This window comes from Neovison vison, chromosome 7 (genome assembly GCF_020171115.1).
Source record: "Neovison vison isolate M4711 chromosome 7, ASM_NN_V1, whole genome shotgun sequence".
Lineage (NCBI taxonomy): Eukaryota > Metazoa > Chordata > Mammalia > Carnivora > Mustelidae > Neogale > Neogale vison.
Window position 1 is genome coordinate 50,056,938 of NC_058097.1, and position 18,482 is coordinate 50,075,419.

Sequence of the window (18,482 nt, forward strand, 5' to 3'; positions counted from 1 at the left end):
GGAATAATGTGTATAACATAAAAATTAAGCATTTCTTGAATATTTGATATCAGTCACCTAGAAGACCATCTGTGCCCCTGGAGATTTTTTGAGAGAGAGAGAGAGAGAGAGAATGGAAATCTTTGACTCTAACTTTGTATATTTTAGTAGTTACTGGTTTACTCAAGTTTTTGATTTTTGCATAATTTGGGGCATTTTATATTTTTCTAATGATTTAACCATTTTATCTACATTTTTAAATGCTGGCCCATAGTTGGTTATAGTACTATCTAATTACATTTTTATTTTTTATTTTTTTAAAGATTTTATTTATTTATTTGACAGACAGAGATCACAAATAGGCAGGGAGGCAGGCAGAGAGAGAGGGGGAAGCAGGTTCCCTACTGAGCAGAGAGCCCGATGCAGGGCTCGATCCCAGGACCCTGAGATCATGACCTGAGCCAAAGGCAGAGTTGAGACACCCAGGCGCCCCTCTAATTACAATTTTTAAAGTTTATTAATTGATTTTTAAGTAAACTCTACACCTACCAAGGGGCTCGAACTCATGACCCCAATACCAAGAGTTGCATGTTCCATGACTGAGCCAGCCAGGTGCCCCTAATTACTTTTTATATCTCAGTCCTAGCTATAATTATCCACTTTTATAGTTTTTATTTTATTTGGAGCCCCCCTCTCTTTTTCTTATTCAGTTTTGCCAAAAGTCAATCGATGTCAGTAACTTTTTCTAAAATCAACATCTTGTTTTGTTAGACTTTTCTCCCTTCTTTCATTCCATTGATTTCTGCGCCTCCTTTTTTTGGTCACTTGTTTTGCTCTTGTTCCTGTGGATTTGCTTTATTGCTGATTTTCCTACTGTTTGCTTTAGGTTGTTTGTTCATTATAGAAAAAACTATTTATTGGATCAAGTTTTTATCAAATGCTTTTTTCCATCTGTGGTGATAGTCATCTGGTTTTCCTCTGTTAGCCCATGAATGTGGAGAATCAATTGATTAAAGCAGATAGTAGTATTTTATTTAGGACTTTTTTGATTCACGAGAGAAATAGACTGGGTTTTCCTTGTTTATGCTGTGCTTGACCATTTTTTCAGATTCTATTTTTTTTAAGTAATCTCTACATTCAGCATGGGACTCGAACCCAAAACCCTGAGATCAAGAGTTGCCCACTCCGTGGACTGAGCCAGCTGGGTGCCCCGTCCTTGACTCTGTGTATGTGTGTGTGTGTATTAATACTGTAATAACCTCATAAAATGAGTTGGGGAGAGTTACTTCTTTTCCTAATTGCTGGGTGGGTTTATACAAAGTCGTAATGACTTGTTCCATGAAACATAAGATGAAGCAATGTTTACTGAGACAGGATGGTCTTGATGCCGGCTTAAACAGGTGAATCGATGTGTGGAACAGAGAGCCCCATAAAAGACCCACAAGTAGGGCGCCTGGGTGGCTCAGTGGGTTAAGCCGCTGCCTTCGGCTCAGGTCATGATCTCAGGGTCCTGGGATCGAGTCCCGCATCGGGCTCTCTGCTCAGCAGGGAGCCTGCTTCCCTCTCTCTCTCTCTGCCTGCCTCTCTGCCTACTTGTGATTTCTCTCTGTCAAATAAATAAATAAAATCTTAAAAAAAAAATTAAAAAAAAAAAAAAAAGACCCACAAGTAGGGGCGCCTGGGTGGCTCAGTGGTTAAATCCTCTGCCTTCGGCTCAGGTCATGATCTCAGGGTCCTGGGATCGAGCCCCACATGGGGCTCTCTGCTCAGCGGGGAACCTGCTTCCTCCTCTCTCTCTCTGCCTGCCTCTCTGCCTACTTGTGATCTCTGCCTGTCAAATAAATAAATAAAATATTTAAAAAAAAAAAAAAAGACCCACAAGTACTAAAATATAATGAGGCAGGAACCACAGAGAATCGGAAAAGGATAACTATTTAACAAAGGCTGTTGAAATCATTGTTTATCCTTAGGGGGAAAGTGAAATTGGATTCCTACATCACACCTCACAAAAATCAACTTCAGATGGACTGAAGACTTTCGTGTGGAAGGGAAAACTTTAAGAATGCAAGAGAAAGGGCGCCTGGGTGGCTCAGTGGGTTAAAGTCTCTGCCTTCAGCTCAAGTCATGATCCCAGGGTCCTGGGATGGAGCCCCGCATCAGGCTCTATGCTCAGCAGGGAGCCTGCTTCCCTTCCTCTCTCTCTGCCTGTCTCTCTGCTTACTTGTGATCTCTGTCTGTCAAATAAATAATAAATAAAATCTTTAAAAAAAAAAAAGAATGCAAGAGAATATGGTTCGCCCCTCGGAGCAGGGAAGGCTTTCTTAAGGGACTGCATGATACTATAATGATGGACACATGCCATTATACGTTTGTCCACACTCACTAGAGGCACACCACTGAGAGTGACTCCTTCAGGTAAACCTCGAGGGGTACTGATGTGTAGGTTCAACCATTGTGGCAAATGTACCCATTCTAGTGGGGGATGTTGATGGGAGGAGGTTATGCATGTGTGGGGGTGGGGTATGTGGGAAATCTCCCTACCTTCCTCTCAACCTTTTAAAAAAATATTTTATTTATTTATTTATTTGAGAGAGAGCAAGAGAGATCACAGAGGGAGGAGAGTAGACTTCCCACCCGGGCAGGGCTCGATCCCAGGACGCTGAGATCATGACCTGAGCCCAAGGCAGAAGCTTAACCGCTTGAGCCAGCCAGGTGCACACCCCCACCCTGCCCTCACCTTCCTCTCAATTTTGTTGTCAACCTAAAACTGCTCTGAAAGAAAGAAGGAAAGTAAGACTCTTAGTTAGGGGCGCCTGGGTGGCTCAGTGGGTTAAAGCCTCTGCTTTCGGCTCAGGTCATGATCTCAGGGTCCTGGGATCAAACCCCTGCAGTCCTGGGATGGAGCCCAGCATCGAGCCCGAGCCCTGCATCGCATCTGGGTTCTCTGCTCAGGAGGGAGCCTGCTTCCCTTCCTCTCTGTCTGCCTCTCTGCCTACTTGTGATCTCTGTCTGTCAAATAAATAAATAAAATCTTAAAAAAAAAAAAAAGACTCTTATTTAAAAACAAAAACAAAAACCTTAGGGCGCCTGGCTGGTTCAGTCATGGAACATTCAACTCCTGATCTAGGGGACTGTAAGTATGAACCCCATGCTGAGCCTAGAGATTACTTAAAGAATAAAATCTTAAAGAAAAAAAAAAAGCTAGCTGCATCTATAGCTGCATATAGTAAAATATGCTAATGGGCTAGATTTTTGCCCCTCACCACAGATTCCTATGTTGAAGCCCAGCACCTTAGAATGTGACTGTATTTTGAAATAAGGTCATTAGAAAGAGAGAGCACAAGCAAGGGGAGTGGGAGAGGGAGAAGCAGGCTTCCGGCTGAGTAGGAAGCCTGATGCCGGGCTCCATCCCAGGACCCTGGGATCATGACCTGAGCTGAAGGCAGACACTTAACCCACTGAGCCAGATCCCCCAAATTAAGGGCTTTAAAACGAAGCCCTTAGAGTCGGCCCTAATCCAAGCTGATTGGTATCCTTTATAAGAGGACATCTGGACACAGAGAGAGACACCAGAATGCCTAAGCACAGACAGAAGACCGAGTGAGGACACAAAGAAAAGGCAGCCACCTGCCTGCTGACACCTGCATCTTCAACTTCCAGCTTCCAGGATGGTGAGAAATACCATTTCTGTTGTTTGAGCTACCCTGTCTTTGGTACTTCGTTACAGCAGCTCTAGAACACTAATGCAGATATTGTTGCTACAAAGCTCAAAAACAGGCAAAAAGAAATCATATGCTGTTTGGGGACGCGTATATACGTGCCAAAGTAATCATGGAAATTGAGTGAAGTTTAGACGTGATTCAGTATCGTGGTTACAGGTGGGCATGAAGGAAAGAGGAGTAAATAATAATGTCCTAGTATTAAATAGAATGATAAATTAATGGGCGGTCTCCCTGTACCTCAGTCCTTACACACAGATTATTTTGCATGTACCCACCATTGCCCAAAAGATTGTTTTGAAGGCAGAGCTGGTGTTCTACTTCCCGCCACCTCTGTCCTCCAAATCCACCCCAGCTCTGGCTTCCTGCCCGGAAGGCTGCCAGGAGCTGTCACGGCTCAGGGTTAGAACCCGAAGTCCAGTTGCGTTTGGAGTAGGTGGAAATAGACTGAGAAGGGAAGGTTACTTGCCTCCTGCAAGAATTTCCAAAACCAGGCTCATGCTGCCATCTGGCCTGGCTCACACAACCACCTGTGCTTTGGAAAAAAAGCGACTTGCTGCTGGAATGACAGAGGCTGGCATTTTAAGAGGCGGTGGTAGCTTGGGGCTGGAGCAGAGAAGAGGTTGTTCAAATGAATGAATAAAGAAAACGGGGCTGGCACGGAAAAGCCTATAGAAGCCAGGAGGGGGCCATGTTCAAAGTGAACCACTGAGGACAGAAACAGGACCTAAAACAAAAGCAATCATTCCATGCTCTTCATGCTTCCCTCAACTGACCATAAGGAGGAGGGACATACTTCACCTCGTATATTGTGGCGGAGAATGAGTACCCTGAGTCGGATCACCATGAGGAAACGTTAGGCAAACTCAAGGGAGGAACTCCTATTTAAAAAAAAAAAAAAAAAAGGTTGGGTTGTTCTTCCAAAATGTCGATATCATAAATATGGAAATGTTCCAGATTCAAGGAGATGTGACAACAAAATGCAGTCCCTGAGCCCAGACTAGATCCTGAACTGGAAGGGGAAAGTGCTGTGAGAGAGCATTTGGGTCAACTGATGAAACTGATAGCTCAACACATTAGATAAAAAGAATCAGTAAATGTTACGTTTATTGAGGTTGAGGACCGTGGATAAATAAGAGAGTATCTCTGTTTTTAGGAAATACACACAGAAGTATTCAGGGGTAAAGGGCGACAGTGTATGTAACTAAAACGTGCTTCAGAAAATAGATGCACATACTGAGAAACTAAAACCAGCTCGGACTGTAAACCTCTGCCTACCATTTATCTACACACACAGATAAGGTTCGGGGCAGAGTTAATGGGCAACATTTTTCCCAGGGATACGCGGCACCTGTGAAGGGGCCTACCACCTGCTTTGTGAGCAAGGACTGCTCTCTTACTCACTGAGGAAGTTTGTTCTCTAAAATCACAGGCTTTTCAAAACTTTGTTGTTTGAAAGTCTATCTGTAGGAATGGAACTTAGCCCACTTTTCCCGGAAGATCTACGTCACTTTGACACAGACAAGAAGCCTCAATTTCCAGCCCCGATGAAGAGCTTTATATAGAGTTTCTGGGCATAGCATGCCACGTTTATCTTAACTTTGTAGTTTCCAAGGAAACAGGATCCTGAGTCCACTTTGCAGTCCATAACTGTTGACTCATTTATACACATCCCTGCTTTGCTCTGAAGCTACCAAACCACAGTTTCACTCAAATTTCACCAAATTCTTCTCTTCCCCCGAATGCCGTAAGTTGATCACAGCTTCTCTTTTGGGATGTGGTCTCCTTCCCTGCAACTGGTCAGTAAACCTGATTTTAATTTGTTCCTGCTAATTGGTTTAGGACGGATGGGTGGGTGTTGGATGGATGGATGGATGGATGGATGAATAAGTAATGATAAATCCAAAGCAATGGGGTAAGCTGTTAACAATAGATAAATCTGGGTAGAAACTATTTGTGTTTGGGCAGGTTATCTGTAAGCTTGAGATTATTTCCAAACAAAAAGTGTGTGTGCTTTTTTTTTTTTTTTTTTTTTTTTTTAGAGAAACTAAGTTTAGTTTGGACCAGTATTTAGCCATTTTTTTCGAGGCCAAGGAAGAATTTTTGTGTCGTATTTTATGTTGTAATTTAGTACATATTCAAGATACATTTTGAGAAATTTTCTTCCCATTTCCTACGCATTTTCATGTTTTCTATGCACTTCTGTTTTAAAAGACGCTTATTACCAATTTACAATTATCCGTGGAAATTCACCTGTATTTTTAAAAATTCTTGGAAAGGTCTGAGCACTGGTTACAATCTAAGCCTAAATGAATGTCAAGGCTTTGACTTTGGGTTTTTCTCCCCGTTGACGCGTAACGGGACTACATTTCCCAAAACACCTTTGGGGCGAGGCCCGGCGGGGTTGGCGGGGGAGGGGTGTGAGCTGTGATTGGAGACGGTCAAGTTCCTACCTGTCACTTGGGAGGAGGGGGCGGGATTTTTCGAGAGGACTTCCAGGAGGTTCCCGATGGCTGCTGGGAAACGTGGTTCTGGGAAGAATGGAAAGGCCTGCAGCTCGGACTCCTGGGACTTGTAGTCTTGGCAAACTGGTGACAACCGGGTTTTTCCTCCGCTGGGTCATCTCAGGGATTGGGCCCTTCCTCCACCACCGCCCTGGAATCTCTTCATGCATCGATCCCAGGCAGCTGCTGAGACCTTCTCTGGTCCGCGTCTCCGGCTCTCTAACGCAGGTGCTCCGCAGAGAGTCAGGGGGAGGGCATTGGCAAACGCTGGTCTTTAGCAGGCCTAGGAGGGCTTCTAGGAGGTGAGGGGGGCAGGGTCCCTATGAACAGAACTGAGTCAGGAATCAGTCCAAAATGCATCGTACAGGGGAGCTGATCTGATGCTTAAACAATCCTTGCAAAACGCCCTTCACCACCATCCCACGCTCCCACCTCTGTGTGGATGTAATTCTGTATCCAGGCTTAGTATGACAATGACCAAACAGTGACACCTAGAGTAAAGGACGGTGTGATAAGGAAAGCCCCCAAGTATGTGGGAGCCCAGGGAAGGCTCCGGACTCAGCCTGGGGAAGGGCAGGGAGATAGAAAAGCAGAGATCGAACTCATCTCAAGGTCCCAAACATGGCACCATATAGGCGTCTTCCTTTCCATAAGAAGCTCCCCTATGCCTGGGGATGGTGGGGGAACAGAGTTGGTCATACCCAGCCCTGTCCAGCGAGGCTCCCTGGTCTAGCTGATCGGGGCTTACTTAGCTCAGAAGAGAACTCAGCATTTATGAACATCACAGGGGCACCATACCCTATTGGGGGAAGGGGAAGCAGGTTGTTCAGGGTGACACATTGGACAGTTCTTGAAAGAAGCTGTACGTATGCAAAGGCAGCATCTGGATAGAGCATGCAGAGGGGGAGGTTAAAATTGCCACTTGAGAGTCAGATCTGGTGTTGTAAGGACCCCTCTGTGTCCAGCACTCTTATAAGAGGTAGACACTCTTACCCCCATTGTACAGATGGGGGCACTGAGGCACAGGGGTTATATCTAACTTTATGTGCCTCGTAGGTAAGTGGCCAAGATAGGATTAGAACCCGGGACGTCTGGCTCCAGAGTCCAGGGAGGTAACCACTGACCTACTTCGTATTCACCCACCCACTTTCCAGAATGTCAGGTGTGTAATGGTGGGCCCCTTCCAGGCGACCTAATGTGCCCTCTGGTCGCCTAGAAGACAACCTGCTGCCTTCCCCGACCCCAGGAAACAAGTTCAGAGGAAGAATAATTTTGAGCAAGGTCTTCAGTCCCCCAATTGAAGCTTTCCTGACTAGAGCCCCTGCCCCCTCACCCCCTCACCATTCCCCATTCTGTTACTTCTATAGGGGCTGTGGGGCTGAGAAATGACAGGGGTGGAGATGACAGGGATGGCTCATTCCTCCCACTGGTGGATCCAGTGGTGACATTTAGGCTGGTGGTACCATGTGAAGGTGAGGCAGGGATATGAGGACAGACAAGGTCACAATACATTTCCTGAGCTCCATGATGATGTCAGGGTCAGGCCCATGTTGCCACTATGGGGGGGGGGAGTGAGAGGGGGCTGGGTAATTCCAAAAGAAGAGCTCCTCCTCCAAAGAGTGCTGTCCTCAGTGCTGAGGCCCAGGCAGGCCCACTGCTGAGTATTCTGACTCAGGGAAGGAAGGTATGAAAAAGGTAAAGAAAGGTAGCATGTGACTCACGTTAAACCATTTTCAAAATGCTCACTTTCCTGGGCTCCCCAGAACTTTCCAAGAGCTAATACAAGGGGGGATGATTATTACCATGTTCAGGTGAGGAAACTGAGACTCACAGAGGAGGGACTGGCTTATGGCCTCACGGCAGGGAGTAGAGAAGGAAACACTGGGAGGGAGCCTAAGTTCCCTCTGTATAGGTTAAGCTTGCTTCTCAACACATGCCCTGGGGGTAGGGGACGGGAGTGAGGCAGGGCCTGACATTACATGATGCAGAGGAACCATCTGGTGGAAAGAGTTTGAGATACACCAACTAAAGAAAATTAAAGGGGCTATTTCCTGCAGGACTTGTCAGAACCTTTAGCTCCTTTGTATTTCCCAGATCTCTTTGACCAGGACCAAGACAAAGGCCTGGACAATGACTGACAGACCCTGTGTCCCAAAGGCCGTGAGTGGGACACAACAGGAGTAGACGCGTCAGCAGCACATGCACACGTGCACTCCGGGCATCTATGTGCAGGAGCAGATGATGTGTGTACATTTGTACATGTGTTATCCATCACTCTGATTCTGGGGTTCAAACGATACCTGTAAATGCGGAACAGGACAGGCATCCAAAGGCCAGGGTCTTGCCCTTCCAGGCTTGCCCGGCGACGGAATAAAAGACCAAAAGTGCCTCCACCGCCCGCTCAAGTCAGATTCCACAAGGCTTTATTGGCGTGTGACTTAGCCTGGTGCCCGCCGCTCCCAAGAAAGACACAGGCGAGGAAGGGCTCTCGGCTCCACAGAGATCCCCTGGGATCGCCCAGCCAGAGGGAACACGCTTCCATCCGTGGGTAGGGAGAAAAGGAAGGAAGGGCGTACTCGCAGGATGAAACGCCCAGCCAAAGGGCGAGTGGTGGGATGGGCTGGAGACGCGAGGACAGGCCCGGCTAGAAGGGGTACTCGCAGACGTAGTAGAGGCGGCGTTCGCAGTCGTGGTCCCACCAGGAGCCGTCATCCGAGGCTTGCGCCACGCAGTTCTCGAGCGTGCCGCCGTTGGGCTGGTTGGGGCTGAGCGGGTGCGGCGCGGGGCTAGGACCGGCTCCGGGCTCCGGACGGGGCGCGCGGTGCCAAGCGAAGAAGGACACGCGCTGGCCGTTCTCGAAGAGATATAGTCCCTCGGAGCGCCGGTCGTGCACGCCCAGCCACACGGGCCAGTTGTAGGGAGCGAGGGCCCCGCGCAAGTAGCGAGTCAGCGCCTCCATCTGCTGACGGTCGGCGGGCTGTGCCAGGCTCCCGCCCCGTGCCAAGCACCGCGCCTGCGCCGCCGCCTGCGCCTCGAAGTCGCGCGACAGCAGGAAGCACTTGTGGCCAAGGCGCAGCCCCTTCAAGCAACCTGGGGGCGAAGAGGGGCGGGGTCAGGGGGCCCGGGGGCGGGGGGGAAGGCGGGGTCGGAGCCTCCGGGGTGGGGCTGGGAGGAGGCGGGGTCAGAGCCACCGAGAGTAAGGAGGCGGAGAGTTGGGCCCAATGGGGGTGGAGCCAGACGGCTGGAACCTGACAGTAGGGGGCGTGGCGCGGGCCGAGTCGGGTAAGCTCCACAGCGCGGTCGGAGCCGGCCTCCCCCTCCGCGGCTCTCCGCATTCACCCTCCCGGCTACTCTAAACTCTCCATAAGCCAACACCCTGCACATCTCTAGGAAACCGCTCGCCCATAACACCCTGGGTCCTCACGTCTCTTCAGATGTTTCTGGGCCCCCTCCTCCCACCGGTCCTCCACTTGACCCGGATCGTCCCACTTTCCCTGCTCCGCGCGGCGCGGACTCACCCTCTAAGCGGCCGTGCTCGCGCTCGGCGCGCCTCTGCGTCTCCTGCAGGGCTTCCACGGCGTCGCGGGTGTCGCTTGCCGCCTCCCGCAGCTGCCGCAGCCCCCGAGTCAACTCGACCACGCGGGTGTCCAACGCGTGCAGACGGACGTGCAGCTGGTGCAGGCCTGCGTCCAGGCCGGCCAGGCGGCCCACTGCGGGTAGACAAGGAGCACGTTGGACGGGACCGGGGAAGCGGAGCTGGCGGACCAAAGGGCCTGGGGGGCAGTTAGGGCTTCCGGGGGTAGAGTTGCGGTGGGCGGCATTCGGGATTTCTGGAAGGTAGGGGCTCCTGGGAGTGCAAGACCAGGCACCCGTAGCTTCCAGGGACGTGAGGGGTGGGGCGCTGGGCGGTGGGCCCTTGAAAGGTCCTCTGCCGTGAAAGGACTGTTCGTCTTTTGAGAAAAGGACCACAGAGGCCTGGGGGCAGGGCGGAGCTAATGATTACTCACGGATATAAGTGACGGTGTCCTCAGGGGTGGGAGAGGGGCTAGGGCTAGAGGAGGGCGTTGGCGTTGTTTCCTCCTCTTCCTCCCCCTGACCGTCCTCCTCGATCCCCCAGGTCTCTTTGTCTTCAGGGGTTCCCTCCGGGTTTTCGTCCCCCCTCCCAGCGGGCAGTCCCAGGGCCTCCTGCAAATGCTGAGGCGGGGGGGGGGGGTGGTTAGGGCCAGCCCTGCTGCGTTCAGACGCCCCACACGCTCCAACTACCCCTTTCCAGCAGTGAGCCTTGCCCCTGAGTCCCTTGTCGGAATCCATCATCCCCATCCTTTGAGCCTCCCCCATCACTCTCCCTTGCCTATTTCCCTAACCCCGTAATACCCTCCCTCCAACACCCACAGTTCCCCATCAAAGTCCCAAGCAACTCACCTTCAGCATCAGGGCTTCCCTTTCCCGCTCCTCCTCTTGGGCGCCTCCCCAGACCCCCTCCCACTCCCTGTCTGCTCCTCGAGCCCCGTGGCTAAAGCCCAGGAGCTGAGGGACCACCAGGGCCCCAAGCAGCCAGGCTGCCTGCATCAGGCTGAGCTCTGCAGCTCCCAAGGCGGCAGATGGATGTCTCTGGGCGCTGGGAAGTGCGTGCAAATCACTAGCCCCTGGTTTCTGCCTTTCCCAGCTTCTCTCCGGTTCCCTTCCTCCCAGCTCCTGTCTCTGTCCACAGGTCTGTTCCTCCGTTGGTCTCTGCTCCTCTGTGTGTGTGTCTCTCCCCGCCTCTCTTGGCTCCCTTGAGGCCCTGCCTCTGTGGCCGGAAACCTCCAACGTTCCAAAGCCTGGATCCCGCCTTGGGTCTCCCCACATACCCCCCTCTTCCCGCTTCCCAGAGCTCACTTCCGCCCTGCCCTTTCCTTCCACCATGGCCAAAAGCTCAGATGGCCCGAAGAGGAAGGAGCTGGTTCTCCAAGGGATCTTGGGGACATGACCTATGCCCAGGAACACCGTCAGGGGGTTCTTGGGGCTTGGCCCTGCTCCCTACTCCTCCTCCTGGCCACTCTTCAGGAGCAGGGAGACTGCAGGGTCTCCATAAGGTTTTTATTACCCTGTGACCACCATTGCCCACACACCCTGCTGGAGGAGGCTTTCCCAGGGTTCACAGGCTCTAGGGTGCCTCCTGCCCCCAGATCTCCCATCCTGGCCTCAAGCCCTTGCCCCAAGATGAAAATGAGTGTATGTGCCTGTCTGTGGGGACACATATGGAGAGTATGCATGTCACCGTGCAGGCAACTCTAGAAGGCGGGGTTCTGGGATTCATGGCTGTACTCTCCTGGAAGCCTCTGGCAGGCGCAGGCCCTGGGTGGGGCAATGCTGGGGACTCCAGCCCCCACCTACCAGCAGACAGTAGGGCAAAAGGGAGCGGGGAAGTGGGGGCTGGTGATCAAGGACGCTTCCTCCAGGAGGTGGAGTAGACAGACGGTGTCAAGATGTCAAGACGCAGGGCTCACTGTGTGGAGTTCTGAGCATTCAGCCGTGCCTGCCTCGGTGCCTCACCTCCCGCCTGGACCACTGCAGTCACCACCTCCTGGCTCTCTCCCTCCTTTCTCCCGAGCCCCTCCAATCCACACTGCTTGCTGCAGCCAGAGCAATGCTTCCAAACCGTAAATCAGCTCACGTCACTCCCCATTCCCCTGCTCCCCCAGCTTCCCATCATATGCAGGAGGGAAGCCAAACCCTGTCCTCAGCAGGGACCTGGATTGCCCAGTGGGAAGCTGGGAAGGATGGGTCCTTGGCACCTCAGCAAGCTCATCACCCACCCTTCCCCTTGCCCCCCAGGCTCCAGCCACACCGCCTCTCCACTGTTTCCTGAATGCCAAGCTCCTTCCTACCTCAAGCTTTTGCACTAGCCTTTTGCTCCTTCTAGATCCTCTTCCCACAGCTCCTTCTCATTATGAAGGTCTCAGCTCAGTGAGGCCTTCTCGATCATATCCAAGGAAGCTGCACTTCTACAACTTAACAGCCCATTTTATCTTGTTGGTCTAATCAAGACTGGATTGTCTTGTTTGTTCATTTCCTCATTTGTTATCCATCTCCTGCCAACCAAGGCAGGCATTCCTGTTCATTGCTGCATCCCCAGAGCGAGGACAAGGCCAACCTAGCACACAGTAGGTGCTCAATCAGTCTGCTCCTTGAGGAAAGAAATAGCCATTCCTGGTAGGGTAACAGCTCAGCCAAAGGCTGAAGGCTGGACCACTGTGTTTAGGTGGCATCCCAAGTTCCATGGGGCAGGGGCACAAGGATGCTGGGGAGGGGCTGGTGGTCACCAGGGTGGAGGTGGTGAGGGCAATAAGAGAGAAGCTGCAGACATAAGGGAAGCAGGAGGCCAGGCCAAGCCCACTCTCTGCCAGACCCGTGAGTCATGCAGGGCTTTCCCGGCTGAGGCCTGGCTGGTTGTGCCAGCCACCATGGAGCTCAGCAGCCTGGGACTGCAGGGCCCACTTTTCAAGGGATGAAACTGAGGCTCAGAGAAGGGACGATGCAGCCTGCTGGAGGTCACCAGCATGGCAACAACTAGCCAAGGCTTTTGGCTCTAAGCAAGGGCAGGGCATGGGCCCTCAGCTGCTGGGAGCCCCTGGAGGGGGCTTGGAAATCCACTCCTCCAACGTTCCCTTTTCCAAGAAAGCAGAAGGCAGTGTGGCATGAGGGCAGACTACTCACCCCCTGAGCCTTTCGGGTGCCTCTTAGGGGCCTGGGGACCCCTTGCTAGCAGCTAGAGGCCTCGAGAGAACGCACAGGCTAGGAAAGGCCTCGTAAACTATAGAGGAGCACACAGCCTCTCTCACTGCTGGTGCCAGTGTAGGCAGCTGTTCTCTCCCTGGGCCCAGATGCTTGCCACCTGGGCTGGTGTATGCATGCCAAGCGGGGCCTCCTGGGACAGGGCTGGCTCATCCCTGGTACCCTGGAGCCCACAGCTGGAGACTTGGCCAGAGGTGTCTCTGAACTGCCCTCTGCAGGTGCCTGTGCTCCAGCTGGCTGCTCTGGAGGCGCTGGTGGAGCTGGAAGAAGGATAGGAGCTTGGGCCTGGGGACACTCTTACCATTGCCCTATGGGACCTGCCCTGTCTCTCTGAGATGTTCCCAACACCAGAGACCTGAGCTGTGAGGGGACCTTGGGAGGGTCTGTGTACAATGAAGGAGGACATGCCTTGATGTTGTGCCTAGCCGTGAACGGCAGCGTGAACGGCAGCAGTGTAAAGACTGAGCCAGCTGCCCATCCCTGCTCCTTGGTGCCACCTCTTCAGAGCTAGGTGACCTTGGGCACCAAGTTACTTAGCTTCTCTGTGCCCCAGTTTCCCCCTCTGAAAAATGGGGATGGTGAAAGTCCCCACAGTCCATAGGACTGGTGTGAGAAGTTGACAGTCAGTCAGGAGCAGAACCTGGCACATGCGAAGTGCTCAGGAAATGTCAGCTAGGGAGGGGAGCTAAGGAACAGGGCTGTGCATCTTAATGGGCACGTGCACACCTGTGTGATGGATGGTGGCGGGGTGAGATGGGACCGCATGCACACTACCCCTCACAATTGCGAGTGTCCATTTCTGGATTGCACGTGAGCAGGAGATCAGAGCATCCTGCACGCCCCTGTGGGGGTGGGGGGGAGAATGCTGTGTGGTGCGTGTGCTCTGGCACGCGGGTGTGATATGTGCATGTTGTAGCTGGGTGTGTTTGTGGTGATGTACACTCAGGTATGTTAGGTCATGCATGCCCATCAGAGTGTATGTGGGGGGAACGTGCGACCCTGCAGGGCCAGCTAGTGACTCTAAGCACCTGTGCCTTGGGGGAAGGGGCGTGTGTGTGTGTGTGTGTGTGTGTGTGTGTGTGTGTGTGTTTGGGGCGACGGGATTCTATAGCTCTCACAATCCAGTTTGGAGGTTTAGAGTCTAGCGACAAATATTTATTGCGCCCTACTGTGTGTAGCCGGGTTGGGAAGCGCTGTGGGAGGGGGCGGTCCTGGGGTGTGTGTGTGTGTGTCTGTCTGTCTGTCTGTGGATCGGTACCCTTAGAGGGGCGGGGCCCCATGGTCCAGGTAGAGGGGCAAGCAAGGGTAGAGCCGGGGTGGGTTATCTGGTGGCGTTGGGGCGTGGTGGGGGAGGGGGCGGAGCCGGCGCGGGGGGGGGGGGATGGGCGAGGTTTGGGGGCGCGGGGAGGGGCGATGTCTGCTCCGCCGGCTCGGGAGGGAGGGGAGAGGGCGGAGGGAGGGGAGGGAGGCAGAGAGGGAGGGGAGGGAGGGAGAGAGGGAGGGAGGGAGAGAGAGACAGGGCGAGGGAGAGACAGTGAGAGCTAGAGAGCGAGAAGGGAGGCAGAGGAGGCGCGGAGCGGGCGGCGGCGGCGGCGGCGGCGGCCTGAGGAAGAGGAGGAAGAGCAGGCGGAGACGCCGCGCCCGGAGCCGGCAGGACCGAGCCGGGGGCGGGCTAGCCCGGAGGGGCGCGGCGGCCGCGGCAGAAGGGGGGGCGCTCTGCGGATGGCCAGATCCGGCCCGCGGGGGGGGTGAGGTCCCCGGCCCCCCCGCCCTCCCCCCCGGCCCCCGCCCGCCCCCTCCCCGGCCCGCTCGCCCTCCGGGGCGGTGGGGCATGGCCTGAGGGTCCCCCGTTTCCGGGGGGGTGGGGGGTGGGGGGAGGGGGGAGGGGCCGCGGGCGCCGCCGACCGGGACTCAGCAGCCCCGCCAGGCAGGTAAGGGGGCCGAAAACCCGGGGGTTTGGGGGAGCTGCGGGGCCGGGGCCGCGGGAGGGGGCGGGGGCGCCCCGGACGTCCTTGGCCGCTCGCCGGGCTCCGGGCCCGGGTGTGCGATGGGGAGTGGGGGTGAGGAGGGGAGCGTTGCCCCGGGCGACGCCAAATTGGGTTACGCCCCAGTCCCCCGTGCCCGGTCCCATATAGCAGACTTGAGGCGAGGATGAGCCCCCCAACCCCCGCCAGTAAGGCCCCCAGCCCGAGTCCGCTTCCCCGCGCTCCCAGGCCAAGGGCTCGTTTGCTGTACCCACCTCCTGGCCCTGCCTGGCCACTCCCCCGCCTCACCCACCCCGCTTTCCAGTGCCCACAGACCCCTTCTGCAGCCCCACAGCGCGAGGCCCCTCCCCCAGGTCACCCTGGTTTTCTGCCCTTCCATCGGGGGTCTGGGCCTTGGCCTCCTCCGCCCCCTTTGACACCCCTCTAGCTCTGGCTTCTCCTCCTAGGCTCCTCCAATCCCCTCCCACCCTCTTCACAAGCTCCCCTCATCCCCACCGTCTCCTCTCCCATCACCACCGGCCGGCGCGCCCCCTCGGCTCCCGCCTCCGAGTCCCGCTCCCGGGTGCCCCCGCCCCCTCTCCCCTGCCCGTGGCTCTCCCCCACCGGTTTTTCGGCCCCAGCCCCGGCTCTTCTCCCCGCCTTTCCCCGCCTCTCTCCGCCTCCATTCATTCTCCCGGCCCCGCTCTCGGCCACACCAGCTGCCCCCTATCCCCCCGCAGCCTCCCAGGGCACCCCCTCTCTCCCCTTCTCCACCCCCCCCCCCGCCGATTCCTCAGCCCGTCTCAGTACCAGCTGCGTGCCAGCTATTCTTAGCCGCGGAGCGTTTGATTCATGCCGCCCCGGCGGAGTGTGCCCGCTCCCTCCCTCGGGCCTGAGGGGGAGGGGCCGGAGCTGGTCTGGGGGGTTGGGGGCAGCCGCACGCGCGGGGGAGCCCGGGCCAGCTTTGCTTTCATCCCCCAGGCCACCCCATTAGTGCCCGCTTGAGGCTGGGGTCAGCCAGGGTCAGCCGAGGGGGAGTGGCAGCGGGCTCCGGGTCCGGAGGTGGGATGTGGAATCCGGCGGGTTGGAGGCTGGGGGGCCTCCGCAAGGGCAAGGTGAGGCAGCTCTGCTGGGTGCCTGGGGAGCGGGTGGGGGCTTCACAGCCTGGCCACTCATGGGGGAGGGGTTGGCCAGCTCGCGATTAAGCTGCTCGCTCACCCACAGCTCTTGGAACTGTCCTCTTCGCACACTCATTTTGTCTTCCCTCCCCCAACCCCCCAGCCCATCCCCACTCCCCCAAAGTCAGCAGTACCCTCCACTGCTTCCCATCTCCATGGCAACGGTGCAGGAGCTGGGCCTGGTGTGGGGGGGAGGGACCAGACCAGACATTCTGGTTTCCGGTGCTGGGGTGGGAGACTGGGAGAAGAAGAAGGAGGCGGACCCCATTTGGGACCTAGGCTTACAAGGCCACCTCAGGAGAGAATAGTGGAGATCTGGAGATGACCTCCCACCTCAGTCCCCAAGACCATCACCCCACTTCTTAGTCACCCTCCCAGCCCCCCAGACCCCCTCCGAGTGGATCCACCAGTTCCAGGCAATGCCAATCGCCCTGTCCTGTAGTGTCAGTGCCCAGATGCGCCCGCAGGTTATCCACAGCCACCCCACGCTGACCCAGGCCACTGTACTACCAGCACCAGTTGGCCCTCCCAGGCCCGTCTCCCCACCCACCCGCACCCGTCTCAGGATGCCCCAGACAGCCTGCAGAGGCCACGTCTTGTGGTTCCCTGAGGGATGCCCCATGTGTGATCCTCTGCCCCATGACACCCGCAACTGAGTGTCCCTGCTCCCCTGGGACACTGATTCCCAGCAGTCCTCTGCACACGTTGTCAGCCACACTTCAGTGAAGTCACCAGTTCCACCCGCTCCCGGGCACCACTCCTGGGCACCACGCGGCCTCCCACTTCTGCCGCCCCAGGCTCACAGCGCCTCTGTCTCCCCAATACTACATCCCAGCCTCCCACTACCAGCTATCCAGGAGGCTGACGGGAGGGACCCGGGTGAGGGGCCAGGCTGGGTGGGGCCAGGAGGCCAGGATGCCGGTGGGTCGTCCACCTGTCTGTCCTCAGCTAATTTTAGCTGCATTTTCCGTGGCCTGCCAAAGTGGGCCAGTAGCTCCCGCGGTGATTCTGCGGTTTCTGGGACACTGCCATGCTGGGTCAGCGGCAAAGTGGGGCGCAGGAGGGGTGGGGGGCTGCGAGCAGGGCCAAGGGCAGGGAAGGAGACGCGTTGGAAGCATGGCAGGGATGGGCGTGTGTGAGCAGAGATGGCAGGAGTATCTGGGGGTGTGTCCAGCCTCCTTCCTGGCTGCATGGGGCACATTGGGTAGCGGCCCTAGACTGCTTGTCCACGACTTGCCTGCGGCCTCGGAAGAGTCCCAGGCTTTCCATCTGACAGCCGCCCTTGGCCCCCTGGCAGCCGCCTGTGATGCTGCTGTCCCCTGTCGCCCCGTGGCCCCACGATGACCCACAGCCCCGCGTCAAGCGAGGACGAGGAACGCCACAGTGCCAGCGAGTGTCCCGAGGGGGGCTCAGAGTCCGACAGCTCCCCAGACGGGCCCAGCAGAGGCCCCCGGGGGACCCGGGGCCAGGGCAGCGGAGCACCTGGTAGTCTGGCCTCCACCCGAGGCCTCCAGGGCCGCTCCATGTCTGTCCCAGACGACGCCCACTTCAGCATGATGGTCTTCAGGATTGGCATCCCGGACCTGCACCAGACAGTGAGTGACCTACCAACTGCCCGCTAGCCAGGAGGGCCCAGGGACCCCAACCCACAGGAGGAGGCTTCTGGTGCGGGGCGTCCTCCCACTTGGGCCCCCTCTCCAGACCCCCACAGCATCCCCTCAACCCAGGGTCCCTGTCCTGTCCCCAGAATCACCCCACCCCCTCTCCAAACCAGCTCAGGCTCCTCCCTGTCACCTCCCCAACCAGAAATGTCTGCGCTTCAACCCTGATGCCACCATCTGGACAGCCAAGCAGCAGGTGCTCTGCGCCCTGAGTGAGAGCCTGCAGGATGTGCTTAACTACGGTCTGTTCCAGCCGGCCACCTCAGGCCGCGATGCCAACTTCCTGGAGGAGGAGCGGCTGCTCCGGGAGTACCCTCAGTCTTTTGAGAAGGGGGTGCCCTACCTGGAGGTGAGGCCCACAGTCTGCCCAGCTTGGTCACAGAGGAGAGAAGGCAGGCCCTGTTGTTTTCCCCATCACGCCCTTGCAAGGGAAAAGCCGGTGGGCTCTTCCAGATCTCCTCCTCAGCGGTAGAGTCAGAGAGGCCTGAGTTCAAAGGACAACCTATTCTGCCTCTGACCAACAGAGTGGCCTTGGGCAAGTCACTTCCCTGCCCCAAGCTTCTCCTCGCCTTTCAAAGTGGGAAAGGATTCACAATTACATAGGTGTTCTAGAACATTCTGTGCGGGGTCCAGACTCCCACTCCTCCAAGTCAGGGGTTGCAGTCCACATACTTCACAGCAGCCTCGCACTCCTCAGCCT

At 55.6% G+C, this 18,482-nt stretch overlaps 2 protein-coding genes across 3 annotated transcripts in view; one reads left to right on the forward strand and one right to left on the reverse strand.

Annotated features, from left to right (window-relative positions):
• Window positions 1-8,603: 8,603 nt before the first annotated feature.
• On the reverse strand, window positions 8,604-10,980 carry CLEC11A (C-type lectin domain containing 11A). The gene is made up of 4 exons (XM_044256787.1): window positions 10,625-10,980; window positions 10,210-10,396; window positions 9,721-9,912; window positions 8,604-9,292 (listed from the first exon to the last, which is right to left on the reverse strand). The coding sequence occupies exons 1-4, from the start codon at window positions 10,769-10,771 to the stop codon at window positions 8,847-8,849; spliced, it is 972 nt and encodes a 323-aa protein (XP_044112722.1). The 5' UTR covers window positions 10,772-10,980; the 3' UTR covers window positions 8,604-8,846.
• A 6,364-nt stretch (window positions 10,981-17,344) lies between these two features.
• The window catches only part of SHANK1 (SH3 and multiple ankyrin repeat domains 1), a 43,247-nt gene continuing 42,109 nt past the window's right edge, over window positions 17,345-18,482 (forward strand). For both annotated transcript variants that reach the window (XM_044256788.1, XM_044256789.1), the window contains exons 1-2: window positions 17,345-17,716; window positions 17,928-18,131. In XM_044256788.1, the coding sequence (XP_044112723.1) occupies window positions 17,462-17,716; window positions 17,928-18,131 (459 nt within the window). In that variant the 5' untranslated portion in view covers window positions 17,345-17,461. The remainder of the gene's footprint in view (window positions 17,717-17,927; window positions 18,132-18,482) is intronic.